Source organism: Ursus arctos, unplaced genomic scaffold, assembly GCF_023065955.2.
Source record: "Ursus arctos isolate Adak ecotype North America unplaced genomic scaffold, UrsArc2.0 scaffold_1, whole genome shotgun sequence".
Lineage (NCBI taxonomy): Eukaryota > Metazoa > Chordata > Mammalia > Carnivora > Ursidae > Ursus > Ursus arctos.
In genome coordinates this window covers 4,590,593-4,613,433 of record NW_026622763.1, presented here as the reverse complement: position 1 = coordinate 4,613,433, position 22,841 = coordinate 4,590,593, and the positions used below count along the sequence as shown (strand labels likewise).

Here is a 22,841-nt window from a genome sequence, read left to right as displayed (position 1 = left end):
TACTAGGATGTTAGAGGCTGGCTAGCTGCTGGTCACCAAGACCTGAGGCCAAGCAGCTCTTCGGAGGGTGGCTTTACCCACGTATATATGGTGTGGGGTGGGAGCCTGCTTCCTGCCCAGGAGTCCCAGATCCGTGGGCTTGGGGATCCCACCCAGAGGCTGAAATACAGGACTCCCAAAACCTGGAGATGCCATCTCAAGGGAGATAAAATGACTCAAAAAATTTTATAAGGGGAAGAATTAATATTATATTAATTATATTTTTGTAATAGAATTAAATTATAGGAAATTGGGACTAGTCTAGGAAATTCAAAGTGTATCTTCCTTAGAGGCACAATACCTATATTTAGATAATGACTGTGCTCCCAGAAGCTCTGCCCACACCCACACCCCCCACTTGCGGAGCTGTGAGACAGGTGGGCGTGGCCTGAGGCTGATGTTCCTGTTTCTCCAGCACCCCTGGCTGGGATATCTCTCAGAGACAGTGGCTGCTATGTGGGGGGGCCAGGCAGGCTAAGGGTTTAAACCTGGCTCAGCCACTTGGAGTGTGGCCCTGAGCCTCAGGCAACTGTCTGTTTTTTTTTTTTTTAAGATTTTATTTATTTATTTGACACAGAGAAAGGCAGTTAGAGAGGGAACACAAGCAGGGGGAGTGGGAGAAGGAGAAGCAGGCTTCCCGCTGAGCATGGAGCCCGATGCGGACAGATCTCAGAACACTGGGATCGTAACCTGAGCCGACGCTTAACTACTGAGCCACCCAGGCGCCCCCAGGCAACTGTCTTCAAACTGGAGCTAAGTACTCCACCACGTATGGCCCGTTGTAAAGATTAAATGAGAAACACTGAGCCCAATAAATGCTCAATAAACGGGAACCGATTAGTTACCGAAGACTAATTGCCATAAACAGTTGTTTCTTTGGCCGTCAGTGTTTCCAGGTAGGTAGCTGCCTGCTGGTGGGCTTGCCAGATTTGAGGGTGTGCCCCTAGTCCCCAGACATTCCTGGCTCAGAGGGTGAGGGGGGGTTCTATAGAGGCTAAGCTATGTAGAGTCTGGGGCCATGGCTGAGACCCCATACCCCTGTGCCAAGTATCAGGCCCATAGTCCTCTCTGTTGGCCACATCCATCTTTGGGGGGAGGGGGAGAAACTAAGTTGGCTGAAATATTTTCCGACTGTAGGTAGGAAATGTATTTATTCATTCCACTAGACTGTGGAAGGCAGAATGGTGCCGGAAGGGCGCAGGGGCGCCCACCCCAACACAGGCAAGGCCAGGAGGAAACATTTTAACATGACACATGCAAATAACTTTTATATTCATAGTACTTTGCATATCCTGAGAATGAAGGAAGTATTCAGTGTTCTTGTGGATATCACAGTTTGTATATTGTCGACTTTTATCTCCTCGGAAACACTTTCGGGACTTTTCAGTGACTTCAGACCAAATACCTCTCTTCAAAAGAGACTTCTGGTCAAACCAAGCATTGTTGAGTTGGCTTGTATCGGGCATGGCCGCCTGGCTGGTGGTTGGGCGGGCTGCCCTCGCGGACGCGCCGACTGCGCGCAGCGGCTCAGGAAGCGGGCCTCCCACCTTTGCCCGCAGCTCTTCGACCGGGAGCTGTGCATCCGGCAGCTGCGCTACTCGGGCATGATGGAGACCGTGCACATCCGCAAGTCGGGCTTCCCCATCCGGTACACGTTCGAGGAGTTCTCGCAGAGGTTCGGCGTGGTGCTGCCCAGCGCTGTGCGCTTGCAGGTGCCTGTGCCCTCCGCCTGAGCGCGCTGGCTCTAGAAGGCAGTGGTGGTCACCCTCAGAACCCCTGCCACCTCCGGGTGCCCCAACCCCCAGTTCCAAGGGGGTCCTGTAGCTGCCCTCCTGACGCCGAGACTCCAAGCTTTGAAATGACCCTTCTCCAGCCCCATGTCTCGCTCCCTGGGTGCCCTAGAAGTGAGGGAGCCTCTAGAGGCTCACAGTGGGTCACACTCACTGGATGAGGCTAGTGGCTGCATATGTTGGTTCTAGGAGGTGTCTGCAGTTTAAAGCTCATACTTCCATGGTAGCATGCTGGGGAGGTGATGTGTGGCTGGATTGCTTTTTGGGGCAGGAGGTCCTTCCTATCCTTCCTCAAACATCAGCCATCCTAAACTTTGGGCTGTCCGAGTACCCGACAGCCACACTAAGGCTTCAGGCCTGTGAAGCGCGGTGGCCTTGAGGTCCCAGGTCCCGGGTGCTCCCCTGGGCCCTATCCTTATTTGGAAGTGCCTGAGCCTGTGTCCTAGCCGAGTAACACTGATGGTGAAACCCAGGGGAGGAAGAAGGCTTGAATCCCAGAAAGCCTTTGAGAAGTGCTGCTCCAACTCCACCGAGCCACTCCTGTTTTCTCCTTGGCAGTTTCTGGACAAGGCTCGCCAGATGACTCTGCGCATAGCTGAAATGCGGCTGGGGACAGACAAAGAATGGAAAGTGGGAAAGACCAAAATTTTCCTGAAGGTGAGCTCCTGAGTGTGCTGGTCCTCAGTCTCCTCCCTGGGGCTGGTCCCATGCCCACCAGGTGGCATCCCCTCACCCATCCTGAGCCAATGCCATGGGAGCCTGCTCCAGGTATGGCTCCCACTGTGAGGCACACGTGTTGTAGAAAGCCATGCTGCGAGGGGCAGGGAGGCAGGGGGAGTGTGGGGAGGGCTCAGCCCAACCTGCAGAAGTCCAGGAAGTTTCTCAGAGTGGGGCATCTAAGGCAAGCCCTGAGGATAAGGAGGAGCTGCCCCAAGCCACCAGGCAGAAGCAAGAAGGAGCTCAGGGTAGGTTCCCACTGTCCCTGAGAATAGGTGTCCTCCTCTGTGCCAGGAGCCACAATCTGAAATCAGACCAGGGGAAGCTCCACATCTTCAGAGCCCTGGGGAGCTAGCTCTTCAGTGGAAGGAATCCGTTTGCTGATTCCCCCTCACCCCAGAAGAGCTTGTCCTTGGGCAGGCATGTGCAAGCAGCACCACCACCCACCTCCCACGTCCATCCCCCACAACTTACAGGGAGGCCCAAGGTCACACAGAAACAGCTTGTGGCTGACAGCCTCTAGCCCCTGAACCTGGCCTTTGGGCCCTCCAGGACCACAAGTTGAGTCAAGAGCTACTGAGGAGAGAACCTCCATGCCCCTAGACTTGTAAGCTGTGGGTGGGTGAGCAAAAAGAGAAAGAGGAGGGAGAAGAAGAGTGCCAGAAGCATGCTCTGCCAGTCCACCCAAGTCCCACCCCATCCCCATTGCCCCTTCCGAAGTCCTCCACTCCCTCTACTTCCACACAGAGTCTGCTGTCCCATCCTCATCTGTCCTGACTGACCCTCTAGTCAGTCCATTTGTTCATCTGTCCATGCATTAGCCTGGCCTGTGCTGGGGCTCTGGACTTAGACAAGAGAGAAAAGGCAGAAGGGCTCCAGATTCCATTAGAGAGGTGATTCTGGCAGAGGGCAGACATCGGGGAAGTCCCAGGGTGCTGTCCAGGAAGCTGGGATAGACGTTGAGGGCCACAGGGGTGGGGTGAGGTCAGTGTGGGCAGGTGGTCGAGGAGAGGAGGAGGAGGAGGAGAGTGCCCATCCCTCCACTTTTTCCCCTCCCTGGCTGCTCCTTGAGGCCACTAGCAGAAGGCTGGTGTATTTCTGTGTCCCCAGTGCCCACCTGGGCACAGGAAGAGGCTCGGCGCTTGCTTGAGGCAAGACTGATGGAGGTGGGAGAGGCCACAAAGCCCCTGCCTCTCTTCACCACTCACCAAAGGACCAAGCTGCTTTCTGTTCAACAAAGATGGTCCTTGCCCTGCAGGGACTAGGATGGCAAGCCCAAGGGAACGGTGATCCAGGTGAAGCACAAAGGCAGGCCAGAGAAAGTCACAGCTCAGGGGCAAATAGGGCTCATCAACTCACTTTGAATCCTACTCAAAGGCTGGGGGAAACATGTTTCTATTGAAATAAGCATGAGTCTGTACTACAAGTTGGGTGACATTTCACATGAATTTTGGGAAATAAAACACAGCTTCAGAGAAACATTTTGCCCCTTCTTGAGTTCTCCAGAGCAGAAATAAAATTTGCCAGATTGAATGAAGAAGAAAGAACTAAAATGGGAAGTTCTTGGATTGGGAACTGGAAGTGTAGTTGCAGCTCCTGTCTCTGAGCCACATCGGGATCAATTTGAAGGCCCCTTCCCCTGCTTGCCCTTTTGGGAGCCCATATGGAAAAAGTCTGAAAGACCTTTCTGGAGATGGGGCCGGGACCCCAGGTGGGGTGTGGAGATGAGTGGTGGCAGCTACATGCTGGGATCTCCTCTGTTGCAGGATAACCAGGACACTCTGCTGGAGGTACAGAGGAGCCAGGCCCTGGACAAGGCAGCAGTCAACATCCAGAGAGTCCTGCGAGGCTACAAATGGAGGTGCTGGCCCTGCCCAAGCCCCTCCCAGCCCACATACCACATCTACTCAAGGGCTTATCTGCCATATGTATATATCCTCTTCAGTGAAACATCTGGTCTTGTTGTTTGCCCAGTTTCTGATTGGATTCTTTTTGAGTTTTGAGAATTACTTATATATTCTAGATACTAGTCCTTTGTTGGATGTGTGGTTTGCAAATATCTCCTCCCAGTCTATAGTTTTTCTTTAAGTCCTCTTAAGTCTTCATAGAGCAAAATTTTTCATTTTGACAGAGCCAGTTTATCAAATTTCCCTTCCTGGCACATGCTTTTGGTGTTACATCTAAGATCTCTGCCTGAAGGTTTTCTCCAATCTTTTTTTCTAGAAGGTTCTATAGTTTTACAGTTTGCATTTAGGTCCATTCTCATTTTGAGTTAAATCTTGTATAGCGTGTGAGACTTAGGCTATGATTCTTTTTAAATTTTTTCCCCCGTGGATGTTGCTCCAGCATCATTCATTGAAAAGTCCATCCTTCTTTCAATGAATTGATTTTGCACCTGTGTTGAAAATCAGTTGGGCATATTTGCGGGTTTGTTTCTGCATTTTCTCTTCTGTTCCATTGATCCATGTGTCTGTTCCTCTGCCAGTGCCACGCTGTCTTGTTGGCTGTAGTTACATAATAAGTCTTGAAGTTGTGTAGACGGATTCCTCCTACCTTCTTCTTTTTCAAAATTGTTTTAGCTGTTCTGGGTCCTTTGCCTTTCCATATACATCTTAGAAAGACCTTATCCATATCTACAAAAAATTCTTGCTGGGATTTTGGTTAATTAATGTTATATATCAATTTGAGGAGAATTGGCATCTCTGTTAGGTTTTCTAATCCATGAATTCTGTTTATTTAGATTCTCTTTAATGTCTTTCACCAATGTTTTTTTAGTTTTTGGTATACATGTTCCGTCCATGTTTTGTTAGGTTTATACCTAGATTGGGTTTTTCTTGAGAGATTATAAATAGTACTGTATTTTTAATTTTGGCATTGATGTGTTTATAGCTGGTCCAGAAATACTATTGATTTGTGTGTGTTGACTTTGTTTACTGCAACCTTGCTGAAGTCACTTACTTTTTATGGATTTCTTGAAATTTTCTATGTCGATAATTACATTATCTGCAAATAGGGACAGTCTTATTTCCTCCTTTCCAATTTTTATGTCTTTTATTTACTTTTCTTGCTTTATTGCACTGACCAGAACTTCCAGTATTATAAGAGTGGTAAGAGCAGACATCTTTGCTTTGTTTCGTATCTTAGGGGAAAGCACTCAATCTTTAACCGCCAAGTATAATGTTAGCTGTAGGTTTTTTGTAGATGTTCTTTATCAAATTAAGGAAGTTTCCTGTTTCTGGGAGTTTTTCTCAGAAATGGGTGTTGAATTTTGTCAAAAAATTTTTTGCATCAGTTGATATGATCATGTGATGTTTTTCTTGTTTAACCTTTTAATATGGTGGATTACATTGATCAATTTTTGAATCTTGAACCAGCTTTTCATCCCCGGAGTAAGCCCTACTTGGTCATAGTGTATAGTTCTTTTTATATATTGCTGAATGCTATTTGCTAATATTTTGTTATGAATTTTTACATCTTTATTTATGAGATCTATAGTTTTCTTTTTCTTCTTTTGTAATGCCTTTGGCTTTGGTATCAGAGAAACATTAGCTTCATAAAATCAATTAGGAAGTGTTTCCTCCTCTTCTATTTCCTGGAAGAGGTTGTGCAGGTTGTGCAGAATTCTTCTTTAAATGTTTGTTAGAATTCTCCAGTGGAACCATGGAAGCCTGGAGACTTCTTTCTGGGGAGTTTTTAATTGTAAATTCCTGAAAAGTTAAAGGACAATCAAAGTTTTTATTTCATATTGAGTGAGTTGTGGTAATTTGTGCTTTTTGAGAAATTGGTCCATTTCATCTAAGTTGTCAAATTTATATATGTGTAATTTGTAGTATTCCATTATTATCATTTTGATGTCTGCAGAATCTATGATGATAGCCCCTGTTTCATTCCTGATATTGACAATTTGTATATTTCTCTTTTCCTTGTTTTGCTAGAGGTTTGTCAATTTTATTGACCTTTTCAAAGAACCAGCTTTGATTTCATTGATTTTCTCTATTGCTTTTCTTTTTTTTTTTTAAGATTTTATTTATTTATTTGACAGAGAGAGAGACAGCCAGTGAGAGAGGGAACACAAGCAGGGGGAGTGGGAGAGGAAGAAGCAGGCTTCCCAGCGGAGCAGGGAGCCCAAAGCGGGGCTTGATCCCAGGATCCTGGGATCACACCCTGAGCCACCCTCTATTGCTTTTCTTTCTTTATGTTTTCAATTACAATGATTTCTGCTCTTTGTATTATTTCTTTTCTTCTTCCAGCTTTGGGTGTATTTTGCTCTTATTTTTTTTTAGATTATTAGGTGGGAATTTAGATAATTGATTCAAAGCTTTTCCTCTCTTCTGATGTGAAATGCTACAAATCTCAGCACTGCTTTAGCTATGTCTCATACATTTTGATATGTTGTTCTTTCATTTTTATACAGTTCATTTTTAAAACAATTTCCTTTGAGACTTTCTCTTTGGCCCATGTGTTATTTAGAAGTATGTTGTTTAGTTTCTAGGTGTTTGGAGATTTTCCTGGTATCATACTATTACTGATTTCTGGTTTGATTCCATTGTGGTTGGAGACACACTCTATATGAGTTAAGTTTTTTTAATGTGCTGATATTTCCCTTATGGCCCGGGATATGGCCTATTTTGTTATATGTTCTAAGGGTGCTTGAAAAGGATATATATTCTGCTGTTTGGTGGAATGTTCTAAAAGTGTCAATTAGATCTTGGTTGATAGTGATATTGAATTTTATTTTCTTGCAAATTTGTTGCCTAGTTGTTCTACCAATTATTGAGAAAGGGGTGTTGAAGTCTCCAAGCATAACTGTGGATTTTCCCATTTTTCATTTTAGTTCTATCATTTTTTCTTCATTTATTTCTCAGCTGTGTTGTTTGGTACATACACATTTAGGATTGCTGTATCTTCTTGGTGGATTTATCCTTTTATCATCATGTAATGTCCCCCTTTGTCTCCGGTTATTTTCTTTGCTCTGAAGTCTACTTTATCTGATAATAATACAGCCACTCCAGTTTCATTTTGGTTATTCTTTGCATGATATATCTCTTTCATCCTTTTACTTTCAACCTGTATTTCAAGTCGTAGACAGTCATGCTTTTAAATCTATTAAGCCAATCTCTGTCTTTTACTTGGTGTAGTTATGCTTTTTATGCTTAATGTAATTATTTACATGTTAGACCTCGAGTCTGCCATTTTATTTTTTTGTTTTCTGTTTGCTCTCAGTTTTTCATTTCTCTGTTTTCTTTTTCCTGCCTTACCGTGGATTACCTAAACATTTTTTTAATTCCATGTTCATTTATTTATAGTGTCCTTTTTAAAGCTTTTTCAAGCAGTTGCTCTATTATTACATTATACATACACAAATTATGACACTCTACTAGTGTCATTTTACCACTTTGAGAAGCATAGATATTTTATTTCCCTTTATGTCCATTTACCTTCTCCCATTTGTAATATAATTTTCCTTAAATGTTTCCTCTATGTACATTTAGAACCACATTAGACAATGTTACAAATTTTGCTTCAATTATCAAACATAATTTAGAAAACTCAAGAGGAGAAGAAAGCCTATTGTATTTGCCTACATTGTTGCTTACTATTTCTTTCTTCCTTCCTGACATTGCAAGGTTTTTTTTTATCATTTCTTTTCTCTTCAAAGAACCTCCTTTAGTTATTATTTTAGGATAGTTCTTTTGGCAATTCCTTTTGTGTTTTTAGTTTTCCTTCATCTGAGAACGTCTTGATTTCCCCTTCATTTCTGAAAGATATTTTCAGTAACATGAAATTCTGGGTTAACAGCTCTTTTCTCCCAATCCTTAGAAAATAATTGTACCACTTGCTCCTGGGCTCCATGGTTTCTGATGAGAAATCTGAATCATTTTCCCCCAAAAGTTACGTGTTGTTTCTCTTGTTACTTTCAAGATTTTTTGCCTTTAGTTTTCAGAAGTTTGACCATGATGTATCTTGATGTGGACTTAGTTGAATTTATCCTGTCTGAAGTTTGCTCAGTTTCTTGAATCTGTATGTTTATATCTTTTGCTACATTTATGAGCTTTTCAGCCATTATTTGTTATAATGCTCTTTCAGCCATGCCTCTTTTTCTTTTCTTTCTAAGGCTCCAATGACAAAAAAAAAGAAAAAAATCAGATACAGTCCTACCGGTCCCTGAGGCTCCGTTCACTTTATTTTGGTCTCCTTTCTTTCTGTTTTTCAGGTTGGGTTATTTTTACTGTTCTATCTTCAAGCTCACTGATTCTTTCCTCTTTTCTCTCCATCTTGCCAAACCCATCCACTGAGGGTTTGGTTTTTTTTTTTTAATTTTAGTTATTATATTTTTCAATTCCATTTGGTTCTACTTTATGTCTTTTACTTCTTTACCGAGACTTTGTATTTTCTCATTTGTTTCAGGTGTGTTTTTAATTGCTCATTGAAGAATTTTTATAATGGCTAACATTTCTGTCAGTGTTGGCATATGTTGCTTATCTTTTCTCATTCAAGTTAATATTTTCCTGGTTCTTAGTAGGATAAGTGATTTTAGATTGAAATGTGGACATTTGGGTTATTATATTATAAGAACTCTGGGTCTTGTTTAAATGTTCTGTTTTAGCTGGCTTCCTCTGACACCACTCTAGCAGGGGGAAGTGGGGGTGCCATCCATTTACTGTCAGATGGGGGGAGAATCCAAATTCTCCACATGGCCTCCACTGACTCTCAAGGCAGGTAGAGGTTTGTTTTTACTGCTGGCTGGGAGTGGGAGTTCCAGCTTCCCAGTAGGCCTTCACTGATACCACCCTGGCTGGGAGGGCCATAAGCACCTTATGACTACCCCAACATGGCCTTTACTGATACCATGGGGGGAGAGTGGCATTCTTACCACTGGAGGATGGTGAAAGACCTGCCTCTGCACTAGGTCTCCTCTGACATCACTCCAGCATGGAGGGGAGGACCACCTCATTACTGCCAAGTGGTGGTGGAAGTCCAGGAGGCCCCAGTGGTCTCCACTGACACTGTGAGGGATGGGCTCATTACTACTCATCAAGGATGGCTTCCTACTCAGCCTTCTCTGACACGAACCTGGCAAGGGCAGAAATCTAGGCTCCCCACTTGGCATTTTTTGGTATAAGTGGGGCTGGGACCACAGTTGTTTTGTGGTTTTTCACTGGAGTAGAGTGGTTTTTGTTTAAAAGTTTTCTGTCTTGCTGAGTTGCCCCTTCCCCGATCCTTTTGGTAGAAAGAGAAGGTTTTCCTTGGGGCTTTTTTGGTCTGTCCCCATTGTCATTTCTGGATTGCTGACTTCTTCAGCTCCTAGTCTGGGGAATATGAGGTAAAAAGAAAACCCAGAGAAGTTACCACTGTGTCACTCCTTGGATCTGAGATCCGTAACTGGCCTGCCTTATTCTCTCCACATTTCAGAGTCTTCTTATGTTTGTTTTATATAAATGTACAAGGTTTTTATGGGGCGCCTGGGTGGCTCAGTCGTTAAGTGTCTGCCTTCGGCTCAGGTCATGATCCCAGGGTCCTGGGATTGAGCCCCACATCGGGCTCCCTGCTCAGTGGGGAGCCTGCCTCTTCCTCTCCCACTCCCCCTGCTTTTTTTCCCTCTCTCTGGCTGTCTCTCTCTCTGTCAAAAAAAAAATTTTTTTTTAATGTACAGCGTTTTTAGTTGTAGTCAGCAGGAGAAGAGGAAAAAGTATGTCTACTCCATCTTCCCAGACGTGATCATCATTAATAATCGATAGTGTTCTTGTTCTTCTGGACAATACAATTAGACAAGAACATTAAAGAAAAGAAAAAATTAGGATTTCTCAACTTCAACTCTGTTGGCATTTTAGATTAGATAAATCTTTGTTGTGAGGGCTGTCCTGGGCATGATGGGATGTTTAGTAGCATTCCTGGCCTCTATTCATGAGATGCCAGTAGCACCCTCCTCCCCCATCCCCCAGTCATAGCAACTCAAAATATCTCTAGACATTGCCAAATGTGCCTGGGGCATTGGGGTTGGCAAAATCACCCCCATTTGAGAACCACTGGTATAAGTATTAGAAAGGAGACAGATTATCTTTATTTTGGATAATTATTTACTTCAGCCTCATGTTGAAATCATCTGGGGAGATATTTATACTGTGTGTGTGCGTGTGTGTGTGTGTATATACCAAAAAATATTAGATAGATAGATGATAGATAGATGATAGATAGATAGATAGATAGATAGATAGATAGATAGATAATTCTCTAGACCCATCAGCAAAGATTCTGACTTATTCAGACTCGGTAGGACCCAGGCATCAATAAATATTGAAGTTATCCAGATGATTTTTAATATGGTTGAGATTCACTGTCCTAAGCCTGAAAAAATATCCTGAAAAATTATTAGAAGTGATAAGGAAACTCAGATAAGTGTGAGGTAAAGGATACATCCATATGCACCAAGCTCACTTCCCCAGGGGTCATGTTTCAGGTTACCCTCTCCATATTCAGCCCACTTTCCACCCTACAGAGAGGAGTAGTTTGATGGAGCTGCCAGGCTACCAGGGCCTGGGGGGCTGCCCTTCTGCCTTGACCTGCCTCCAGGGAGGAGCCCTGGTCCTAGGATTTCTGACGTGGTTCCCAGCAGACACCTGGGCTACTGGTCAGAGGACCAGGAAAAGTCTGGCAAGGAGTAAAAGGTTGGAAATGAGTTTTATCTTTTCATAGATCTTTGGAAGGAGTGAGGGAAAAAAATTTCCTGATTGCTCTAAAAACTGGACTGTCCTAATTCACAAATTTGAGTAGTTGGCAATAGATTTAAGTTCTTAACATGTGTGTCTTTCGCTTATAAAGTCTTGTGGGAAAAAAATAATGTATGTATTCATTTTCCCCCAACATTTCATTATTCCTCTTGCCTTCACATCTTTCTTCCCCTAAAGGCTTTGAAATGTCTGAGGTTGTTACACACGCATTCGGACTTGCATTTCCCCTTCTAGGAAGGAGTTCCTGAGGCAGAGGCGGGCAGCTGTGACCCTCCAGGCTGGGTGGAGAGGCTACTACAACAGGCGGAACTTCAAGCAGGTGAGAGAACTCACTAGGGAGGCTGCTCCAGCTGAAAGTTTGTTCATGTGAATATGAGAGCTCAGGCAGGGATCAGATCACTAACGCATTACAACAGACTTGAAATGCCCAGCCCTCAGCACTCCACACACTCTCTGTTTAGCATCATCTCAGGTCACATGGTTTGTGGGCTTCAGTGTGTTCTCTTACAGAATTTTGGGCATCTCCAGAGTTAGAATGAGGTGGCCTGCATCCCATAATGCCCAGGACAGCCCTCACAACAAAGAAATCACATAATGATGGTCTTTTCTCAATTTGCAGACAACAGAGTAGGTTGATGAGTTATTCTCTGTTTCAAGCTCTTCTAATTTTCTCCTTAACCACAGGCACTGCTAATGAGTGTCAGCTCAACCAACGAACCAGAGCAACCTTAACCACACCCTGTTGGGCTTCACTTGACCGCTTGCCTTTGTCAAGGATGTGACTGTGGTTGGGACATGTAGTGGTCACATCAGCAAACCAGGGCCAGGAAACCAGACTCAGGAAACCAGACCAGATGAGCTATGAGAGGCTGCAGTTCTGTGGAGGAGAGTGAAGACCCCTAGTTACTAGGCTGTGGAATGATACTTTGGGGGCAGAGAAATACCAAGAGGAGACTTTGAGGGTCTGGACAGGAGAGGCTGAAGCACAGGGAACAGGGGAGCCGCAAAAAGATGCACATCCTTGAATTTTGAAATTTGACCCCAGGCCTGTCCATGTGCTGTGCTCACAAGGATGTAATAGCAGCTGGAAAGTCTACCATTGCTTTGCATGCATTGTTTTATTAATTGTTAAACCAACCCATGTGTCAAGAAACAGAGGCATAGAGAGATTAAATAATTTTCCTAGGAGCACACAGCTAGTAAGCAGTAGAGCTGGGGTTTGGATGCAGGTCTGTTTAACTTCCAAGCTTGTAGGATGAAGCATGACCCCACACACCCGGCACCCATTGGATTGGTCTTTGAGAAGCCAACAAGACTCGTCAAGGGGCTCAGAGACTGCTGTGCACCAAAGCATGTTTGCAGCATAGAAGTGGTTGTTTATCAATTTATTATTTCCTCTTTATTTTAAAGATCCCAGAGATTAGCTTAATGAAGCCAACCATAGGCCTCCACACAGGTACGCTAGCTTCTGACAATTTGGCTGGACTTAGCTTTGGGTGTGATAAGCAAGGCCCCTGGAATCTCATCACCCACGTGACATCCAAACCAATTCTCTCATCAGTGGCCACCAGGAGAGCACTTTATTGTCTATGCCATTTAACAATACTTATTTAGCACTTATTTGCATGCCAAGGACTGTTCTAAATGTTTTGCAAGTAATAACTCATTTAATATGCTCATGCTTGTAGGTGCATAAAATTTTAGCACTACCCCTTTGCCAAAAAGCAGACAACTGTAAAGCTAATTTGCGAGGTCTCCTGGGGTGTATGACTTGCCTCCCTCTCTGTCTGTCCCTTTGGGAAGGCCTTCTCCATGCCCTTTACCCTGCTGGGCCCAGGCCTCCTTTTGAGTGTCTGTCCCTCTTGCCTCCACAGATCATCCTGGGTTTTGAGCGGCTGCAAGCCATTGCCCGGAGCCAGCTGCTGGCAAAGCAGTACCAGACCATGCGGCAGAGGATGGTCCAGCTGCAGGCGCTGTGCAGGGGCTACCTTGTGCGCCAGCAAGTGCAGGCCAAAAGGAGGGCAGTGGTGGTCATACAGGCGCATGCCAGAGGCATGGCTGCCCGGCGGAACTTCCGGCAGCAGAAAGCCAATGTAGGTGGTCAGTGCCCTCTTAGGCTGGTGAGGGCTGACTGGGACCCATAGCAGGAAGGCAGTCAGGAGGGACGAGCAGCAGGACAGAGCTCTCACCAGACACTCCTATGCCCTCCGTCCGTGTCCAAAGTTATTACTGCAGCAGGTCCTCACGCCATCTGGGACATCTAGGTCACCCCAGGAGCATGCAGGATGTGGCATAGAAGAGGCATCATGTCAGCAGGATGGCCTTATACCTGGAACCCGGAAATTGAGCCCCTTGATCCCCTCCTCTTAGCCTTGGGGACGGTTTCTCAGCAGGACTAGTCCTGAATGACGTAGTCCTGATGTAGTCCCTGAATGACGTAGAAAACCAGGGCCAGATGAGCCATGGGAGACCATAGTTCCGTGGAGGAGGGCAAAGGCCCCTGGTGACTGGGCCATGGCATGATACTTCTGGGGTAGAGAAATTCCAAGAGGAGCCTTTGAGTGTCTGGGCAGGAGAGGCTGACGGGCAGGGAGCAGGGGAGTGGCGCAAGGTGCACATGCCTGCATTTTGAAATTTCAGCCTTGTGATCCCCTTTCCTCCAGCGGGCACCCAAGAGTCAACCTCTCTCCTCAGAACTTGCTCATTTGGAAACTGTGATAAGCAAAAGGCTAGGATGAAGTCTACACCTGCTCTGTAGATGAAAATTGGGTCTGCTGAGCACATTACTAGTGCGGTGGCCAGGACAAGTAAGACAGCAGACCCTCGGACACGTCCACTGCAGGCTTCTGCTCCCATGTAGCCCCAGACAGACCACAGATCAGCTTCACCTGTGCACTAGTTAGTACCGGCCCAGGGACTTGTCCTAGTGGAGCCTTGGTGCATTTTGAGTGGAGGGACCAGGTAGGCAGCTAGGTTCTGGTGGCCCCTGGGGTTTGAGGCAGGAGGACCTCAGGGGCCATGTCCCGCAGCCTTCCTTCTCTGGACCCCTGATTCTCCATGGGAAACGAAAAGCCCAGGGTGGTTGATCTCTAGTCACACTAGCTATTAAACTGTAGGATTTTAGAGGAAAACTTACTGATTTGAACAAATGACATCAGGAAGAGGTTCAGTTAGGTTCTGTGAGGTACTTGCCTCCGCTGGACCTGTGGTAACCTTGCTCCATGGGGTGTATGCGCAGGGGCCTCTGGTCATCCCAACTGAAGAGCAGAAGAGCCAAACTGCTCTCCCCACCAGGAAGCGGAAGTCAATCTACGACACCATCACGGACACGGAGATGGTGGAGCAAGTGTTCGGTTTCCTCCCGTCCATGATCGGAGGGCAGGAGGGCCAGGCCCCACAGCGCTTTGAGGTAAGGTGGGTCCTGTCACTCAGGGGTCCGGCCTGGCAGGGGATGGGAGGACGCTGCTCAGTCCCTGACCGCAGTTAGCCTCCAGGATCACAGAGAAGCCAAGACTCGGCTGGGGGACCTGGCAGAAGAAGTGATGAAGTGTGTTCTGCATGAGTTTCTGTGGCCAAACCTCTTCAAGTTAAGCAGGTTTCTTACCTAGGAGACTTCCTAGAAACTTAAACATGCCAATGCTTTGGGGCTTTCAACCAGGCAGCATTTCCCACCCTGTATTTGAACCCCCTCCCAGAGCGGGCTGCAGCTGCTGCTCCGCAGAATGTGATGTGGGGGCAGGTGAACACCGAAAACTAAGGAGCACTGGCAGCGATGTCTGAAGGAGGAGGGGGGAGGTCAGGAGGGGAGCAGGGCCCCAGGGCTCTCAGCACACTCAGCTTTGGGCCCTGAGACCTGGTGACCTAGGCACCCCCACCCACAGGTGTTCATGCCTTCCCCCTAAGCATGTATACACACACACGCGCGCGCACACAAGTGCACACGTGCACACACATGCGCACACACGCATGCACACATGCACATGCGCAGGCATGCACACACATGCACGCGCACATGCACATGTGCACACGCACACACACATGCATACACACACGCACACACACCCCAGGCTGTACAGTCAGGCAGCTGAGTACACTTCTGCAGGAGGAGCAGCCTGACCAGGTGAGCTGGTGGAAGAGGTCTCAGACACAAGGGGCAGTGGTTCATGCAGATAATCAGACAGACCTGTCTTGGGGCTCCTTGGCCCCCAGAGAGGTATACCCTGCCAGCTAGCACCTGAAGGGACAGCTGACCCCTGACCCTCCCTCTCCCTGGCACGCAGGATCTGGAAGCAGGGACCCAGAAGCTGCCCGAGGTTGACCTGGACACGGTCCCCATGGTGGAAGAGTCTGAAGACGATATGGATGGCTTGGACGAATACACCTTCCCCAAGTTTGCTGCAACCTACTTCCAGAAATCAGCCAGCCACACACACATCCGGCGGCCCCTCCGATACCCGCTGCTCTACCATGAGAATGATGCTGACTGCTCGGTACCCAGTGGTTCTCTGCTTTCTAGTGGTTCAGGCCTCCGCCTGGTTCAGAGGGAACGAGGAAGGGAAGGGATCACTGTGGGCCCCGGACTGCTAGCTGCGTTCCAGCTGAGCCCTCTGTCTCCATTTCCCCAGGCCGCCCTGGCCGTGTGGAGCATCATCCTGAGGTTCATGGGTGACCTTCCAGAACCAGTGCTTTTTGCCAGGAACGGCCTGCACGGCGGCTCAGTGACACAGCAGATCCACGACACCCTGGGCAGAGAGAACAGCACCCAGCCTCCGCAGCACCGCGGATCTACGCAGGTGTGTGGTGTGAGGGGGGCGGGGCAGGGCAGACCCCATGCAAGCCGGACCGGAAGTGGGCAGGACGTGGAGTGAGTGTCAGCCACTGAACCTTTGACTTGCGCTCAGGAACTCATGAGTCAGGCATTATGCCCAGGAGTTTTTGAGTGATACGGTCAGTATTGAAAAGGGTCTTCCAGGCTCTGGATCTTAGGTTTGACTTGAACAGAATTCAAACGCACAGAACATTGATAACAACTGGTGTTGTTACTGATGGACAGCCTGCTGTGTACCAATTGTTGCTCTTCAGTTAACCCCCAGGGAAGCCAACTCTATGAGGTAGGGATTAGGAAGTTTATTACAGTGAAAGAACCGAGAAGTGAAGCGACTTGCCCCCAGATCACAGCGAGTATGTGACGGAACTGGACTTTGAATCCATTCCAGTGAATTCAGAGACCAAGTTTTTGACCTGTGGTCTATCCTGCCCACATCCACTTTTGGTCAGAAGTCCTTCCCAAGGCTTCAATTTCATGATGTAATCTTAATGGAACTCACCGAGAATAGTTCAAAGGAATTACACAGCAGTGACAGCACTGGGACCCACCAGCAGCAGGAGCCCCAGGACGCCCTATAATTCTGACACCAGTTCCAATGTGGGGGGATTTTCGCCACACCAGGCAATTCCCCAACACCCGCTGGGTGTGCCACAATCCCATTCAACTGTGACACTATTGACCTGAAGGCAGTGTCCAATCCCGGAGTAAGGGTTCAGGCCTACAGGACCACCCCCCCTCCCCCCCTCCCCGCCTCAGATACCAGTCGCAAGAATGGCTTGTCACCTTCTGACCACAGGCTACAAATCAGGGATTCCCGTGACCCCCTCCTTGCGTTTGATTAATTTACTAGAGCGACTCACGGAATTCAGGGAAATACTTTAATTACTAGATTACCAGTTTATTATAAAAGGATATAACCCAGGATCAGCCAGAGATGCACAGGGCAAGGTTTGGACAGAAGGTGGAGCTTGCATGCCCTCTCCCAGCGTGTCACTTTCCCAAAATCTCCACACGTTCACCAACCCAAAGTTCTCTGAACTCCATCCTTTCGGGTTTTTAGGGAGGCTTCATTACGTAGGCATGAAGAATAAATCATTGGCCCTTGTTGATCAAGCTCAATCTCCAGTCCCTTTCCACTCCCCAGACGTAGAGGTGGGAGGGAGGGGACTGGAAGCTCTAATCCCCCCCGCCCCCCATCACAGGGTTGGTTCCACCGTCAACCAGCCCCCGTCATTAGGTGTTTCTCAAAGTCGCTTCGTTAACATAACAAAAGACACCTTTGTTGCAGGAAATTCCAAGGGTTTCAGGAGCTGTGTGACAGGAATGGGGATGAAGACAAAATATATATTTCTTACTATAAATCACAATTTCACAGCACCCCATACATCCAGGGTCTGGGACTCCGCTCAGGGCAGAACACCTGCAGGGTCCTGTGTGCAGACTAAGTGCATAGAAATCCAAGGGAGTCTGCGGCTTGAGATCACATGGCCAGACCTGGTCCAGGAGTTACGTGGGAAGTTGCCCAAGTTACGCCCGGACCCCGGATCTCTAGAAACATTGACTTTGCATATTAGTTATCTATTGCTGGGTAACAAATTACCCCCCCCCCCCAATTTAACAGCTGGAAACAGTACACATGAATTATTTCACACAGTTTCTGAGGGTCAAGAACGGCTGAGCTGGTTTGTCTTGACTCAGAGTCTGTCATAAGATTGCAGTCAGGCCACGGACAGGGCTGTTGTCATCTCCAGGCTGGACCAGAAGTCCAGTATTCACTTCCAAGATGGCTCCCTAACACAGCTGCTGCCAGGAGGCCTCAGGTCCTTGTCACACAGGCCTCTCCACAGGGCTGCCCCAGTGTTCTCACCATAGGACTTCCCCAGACTAAGTGAACTAAGAGAGGAAGCTGCAATGCCTAGTCTCCTAAGTCACATGCTGTGGTGGGTAGTAATGCTAGGGGGTGTGAATCACTGGGGGTCACTCAGGACCCTGGGTGGTGGTCCAGCCACTCTACCTCTGGAGGGTGAGCACAGGGAGAAGCAGAACTGGCCTCCCAGAAGTCACATCTCAAGTTTTTCTTCCTATGCACATTTATTAAGCACCTGCTGTGTGCCTCCCACAGGAGCAGTGAGCCGAGCCAGACTTGTCCACCCTCGCCTGCTTGTGTGTTTTGCATCGCGTCCCTGTGTGGCAAACTAGTGTTCTACCCCAACCCCAACCCCACTGATCCCAACCCAAGCCCAGTCCCACACTGAGCTCTAATTTTGGCAGCAATTTCTCATGATGCCCTCAGGACAAGGTGGGACTCCTGCCTCAGGAGAACAGATCCTAGTAGTAGGAGACAACCCCCCCCCCCCACCCAGCCCAGGCCTTGAAGCCTAGATTCTTCTAATCCTCTGGCAGAGCTCCAAGCTCCCACCTTACAGGGGGCAGAGGGTATTCCAAATTATCCATGAAATTTTCACTGAGAATGACCATGGCCCAGGGCTGTCCTGGGCACCTGGGCTCACACCCGGCCCTACCTTGGAGGGCTTTACTGGCAAAGGTACAGGCTTTGGAATCAGGATGGTCCTGAGCCCTCCCTGAGGGCCAGTTAGGTGAGTAGGTTTGTGTAGTCTCTCAACTCCCCTTGCGTCTGTTTCCTGACCTGGAAGTGAAGAGCAGGGTGTGTATCTACAAGTGTTGCACAGCTCAGCCAAGATGCAGGGCTGCACACAGCTGTGCAAATGGGGCCAGGAAATGGCTGGGAGAGGTGGACACTAGCTCTGTCTAGGTGGCTGTGGGGCGAGCAGCATCAGCAACATGCTGGCCTGGCACACCTTGCCTCAGGAACTGTCTCCTTCCACAGAGGCCCAGCCGCAGGGACAGAGGGAACAAGGACATCTCCTCCGTGAAGCTAAAGCGGTCCTCCAGGATCACAGGCCAGGTGAGCCCAGGGTAAGGGAGCCTTAGTCTGCTTCCGGCCCTGCTGTGGGGCTGCCACAGGATCCCAAGCTTTTGCTTCCCTCCTTGTGCCTGGTTTCCTCCTTTGCAAATGGGGAGAATTACAGCTGTCCTGACTACCTCCTTTGGGTTTCAAGGTAACCAGCCAGCTAAATATTGGAGAGGAGTCATTTGAGCCTGATGGCCCCATCTCAGACCGACCCATGTCCAACCTGGAGAAGGTGCACTTCATTGTGGGCTATGCGATCCTGCGGCGTAACCTCAGGTCAGTCCCCATTCCCACCTCACCCCCAGCTAGAACATCAGACCCCCTCACTGTTTCTGAGTCCATGGCCACAGCCTTCTCTTCTGCCTGCCCCACTAAGACACCCTGTCCTCTCCCTGCTCCCTGTCCTGGGGCCTGCGGCCTAGGTCTGAGTGGAATAGATATTATAACCATGAAGAGTTCTCCACTTGCTCTGTGTTAAAACCCATGGGTAAAAGCAAGTTTTAGGAGAAAAGATTTATTATGGAGTAGTGATTCATTTTATAATAGACTTTTATGCAGGGGCTTGTAAATGAGTAAATTCCTCATATATATATATATATATTCCTATTCATATATATAATATATATTCCTCATATATATATATATAATATATATATTACTCTACAGGAATTGTCTTTTCATATAAATTTTAAGAAATGTGTATACTGCTTTCAGAAACAGACTACTATATTTTAAGGGTTTATATATTTTGGGTTATTTTTTTTTACCAAATTTGGGAAATTTTGGCCATTAGTTTTTCAGATACTTTTTTCTATGTTATTCTCTTTCTCTTTTCTTTTGAATTCTAATTAAACATATGTAAGACTCTTTGATATCATCCTTTAGGTCCTTAAGGGTCTGTTCCTCTTTCTTTGCTTTCCTCTCTGTTCTTTAGATTGGATAATTTCTATTGATCTATCTTTAGATTAAATGATATTTCTCTTATTTACCCTAGTCTGCTGTTATACCCAGGTAAAAAAAAATTTTTATTTCAGATGTTATATTTTTTAGCTCTAGAGTTTGTACTTGGTTCTTTTTATAGTTTCTATTTCTCTGTCAAGATTTCTTATTCATTCTTTTATTCACTATGAGCATAATGTCCTTTGTGTCCTTGAGCAGTGACAGTAGTTTTAAAACCTCTTCTGCTAAATCCAATATCTGGGTCATCTTGGGGTAAGTTCCCATTGACTGCCTTTCCTCTTGAGAATGATCATGTCTTTCTGTTTCCTTGCACATCCAATACTGGACTGTTATTCCCTCATAATTATATTACTTTGGGGTTGTATCCTAGACACTGGGGATGATGTGTTTAGAGACTCTGGAATCTGTTATATTCTTTCAAAGAGTGTTAACTTTTGTTTTGGCAGGCAATTAACTTGGCTGGATTCCAACTTTGTCTGCCTGTAGTGAGCAGCAGATGGAATCCATGGTCAGTTATTTTAGCTTTTGCTGGGATTCCTGGAGTCTGCCCCACACATGTGTACATCAGGGGCCAGCCAGAGATTTAGGAAGATTTTATACGCAAAATTGAGAACTCTTCCTCTCTGGTTCTCTTCATTCCAGGATTTCCCTTCTCACTTTCAACTGTTGGGTTTGGGTACCCCAAACTCAGTCCTCTGGTTGTTCAAGACAATAGGGCTGTAGGGTTTCTCCCCCAGTTTTAGCTGCCTGTGTGACACCAACATGGCAACTCTTCTAACTTCGTTCTATTTTTAGTTCTCTCATGGTTAATCCTCACTGACGACCATACCCTCCAAGATGGTAGGCATGTATAAGCTGTGTCCAAATGAGATGTATTATGGGTTCTTCAGATACCTCTAGAGGCACTTACACACCGTGCTGTCCTCTAGCTGGGGCTGACCCTCTCAGTGACCCATTCAGACTTGCTCTCAAATCTAGCCCCTAACATACCACAACCTCTTAGTGCTGGGATCTTCTGGAATGATGGGCTGCCTGCTTGTGTGGGAGCCCATCACGATGCCTGAGTCCCAACTTCTTCTATGGCATCCTCTTAGTCAACAGGAAGCCTGTCCATGCTTGCCACACCAAGCATAACTCCCAGCTCCTGTCTGTTCTCTCTCCCATCAGGGGTAGTTTAGAATTCTCCAGGAGGAAGCAGATGCTAGTCTCTTCTTTGTGGAGGCCCCTAACTTGTGTCTCTGGGACATACATAAGTCAAGTACTTCTAAGAACTCTGTCATTGTGCCCCATTCCAGTACTCTGGGGTAGACCAATGGGCTTCTGGGGTTTAGCATGCCTCAGATAGGGAGTGAGATGGATCTCCTCCCTGGCAGACAGCCCCATCTCTATTAACAGTTTTCCTGGGGTCCCCCCAGCTCCCCATCACTTGGAGGGAGTAGAGATGGGCCAAAGATCTCTCTACTCCTATGAAGTCCCTTCCAGGAATTGCCTTTCAGATTTTTCATCTTCTCTTATGCAGGAGATGGCAGTAGCTAGACTGGTTCTGCCATCTTTGGTAAATTCTACAAGAATGTATCTCTTTAGAATGTTGAGTATTATCATCTGTTTGTCCTTGGCTCTGGGGTCTTAGTCAGATTCCAAGACAAAGCAAATGCCCACTCCACATCCAGCCACACATTCAATAAAAGGGTTTTTTCCAAGTTTTTATTTAAATTCCACTTAGTTAATGTACAGTGTAATTTCAGGTGTAGAGTTTAGCAATTCATCACTTATATACAACACCCAGTGCTCGTCACAACAAAAACTACCCTCTTTAATACCTATCACTCATCTAGCCCATCACCCACCCACCTCCCTCTAACAACATTCCATTTGTTCTCTATAGTTAAGAGTCTGTTTTCTGGTTTGCCTCTCCTTTTCTTCCCCCTATGTTCATCTGTTTTGTTTCTTAAATTCCACATGAGTAAAATCATATGGTATTTGTCTTTGACTAACTTATTTTGCTTAGCATAGTACTCTCTAGTTCCATTCATGTTGTTGCAAATGGTGATAAGCATTTATTAAGTACCTGCTAGGGCCAGGCCTGAGGGTTGGGGATGCAGAGATGAGGACAACATGTCTGTGTCCTCTGGGAGCTCACTCTTTAGTGGGGAGCATGGGAGAAGGCAGAGACCAACAATAACTGCTTGTGCTAAGATGGGGGTCCAGTGAGAGCACCAAGGACTAGTCATAATCCCTCCTAGACCAGGTGGGGCAGGAAGGAGGAAGCATGTTCACCAGACAGAGGGAGAAGATGAACAGGGTCACAGAATCCTGAAACAGCCTGAGGGTCTGGAATTCCAAGTGATTTGTCACTGCTGGGGCATGAAGTTTAAATTCAATTCTAGGAGTAGTAAGGAAAAGTTTTAAGAAAGAGAAGACCATGATTATATTTGAATTCCAGAAAGGTCTCACTGGCAATGACATGGAGGGATAGAGCCTGGGGATGGGAGAACAGGAGAGCACTGCTGCAGAGGTTCCAAGAGAGCTGGTGAGGGATGGCCCAGGTTGCAGGAGCAGAGAAGGGGGACAGAGAAAATATCCAGGAGACAGATGGTAGGTGGCTGGCTGATGGGAGGAGTCACGAGGGCTTCCAGACTTCCAATTTGAGTGAAATGGTTGATGGTGGTACCTGTAGAGACTGCAGAAAGAGGAGGTGGCTAGAGCTGACTATACTGGCCTATGAGAGCTGATGGTAATCATCTCTTCCCAACTCTGTGTTCAGTGACATCATTTTAGTAGCTTGAAATTGTCATTAGTGGGAATATTTACACCATAGAAAATTGACAAATGCAACAAACAGAGCT

At 46.7% G+C, this 22,841-nt stretch overlaps 1 protein-coding gene across 1 annotated transcript in view; it reads left to right on the top strand.

The window, feature by feature from the left end:
- Window positions 1-22,841, top strand: part of MYO7B (myosin VIIB) — a 90,214-nt gene that overhangs the window by 47,859 nt on the left and 19,514 nt on the right. The window contains exons 17-26 of the mRNA XM_026510210.4: window positions 1,599-1,751; window positions 2,388-2,486; window positions 4,313-4,407; window positions 11,510-11,594; window positions 13,150-13,368; window positions 14,514-14,684; window positions 15,556-15,765; window positions 15,901-16,068; window positions 18,952-19,029; window positions 19,184-19,311. Of these exons, the coding sequence (XP_026365995.2) occupies window positions 1,599-1,751; window positions 2,388-2,486; window positions 4,313-4,407; window positions 11,510-11,594; window positions 13,150-13,368; window positions 14,514-14,684; window positions 15,556-15,765; window positions 15,901-16,068; window positions 18,952-19,029; window positions 19,184-19,311 (1,406 nt within the window). The remainder of the gene's footprint in view (window positions 1-1,598; window positions 1,752-2,387; window positions 2,487-4,312; window positions 4,408-11,509; window positions 11,595-13,149; window positions 13,369-14,513; window positions 14,685-15,555; window positions 15,766-15,900; window positions 16,069-18,951; window positions 19,030-19,183; window positions 19,312-22,841) is intronic.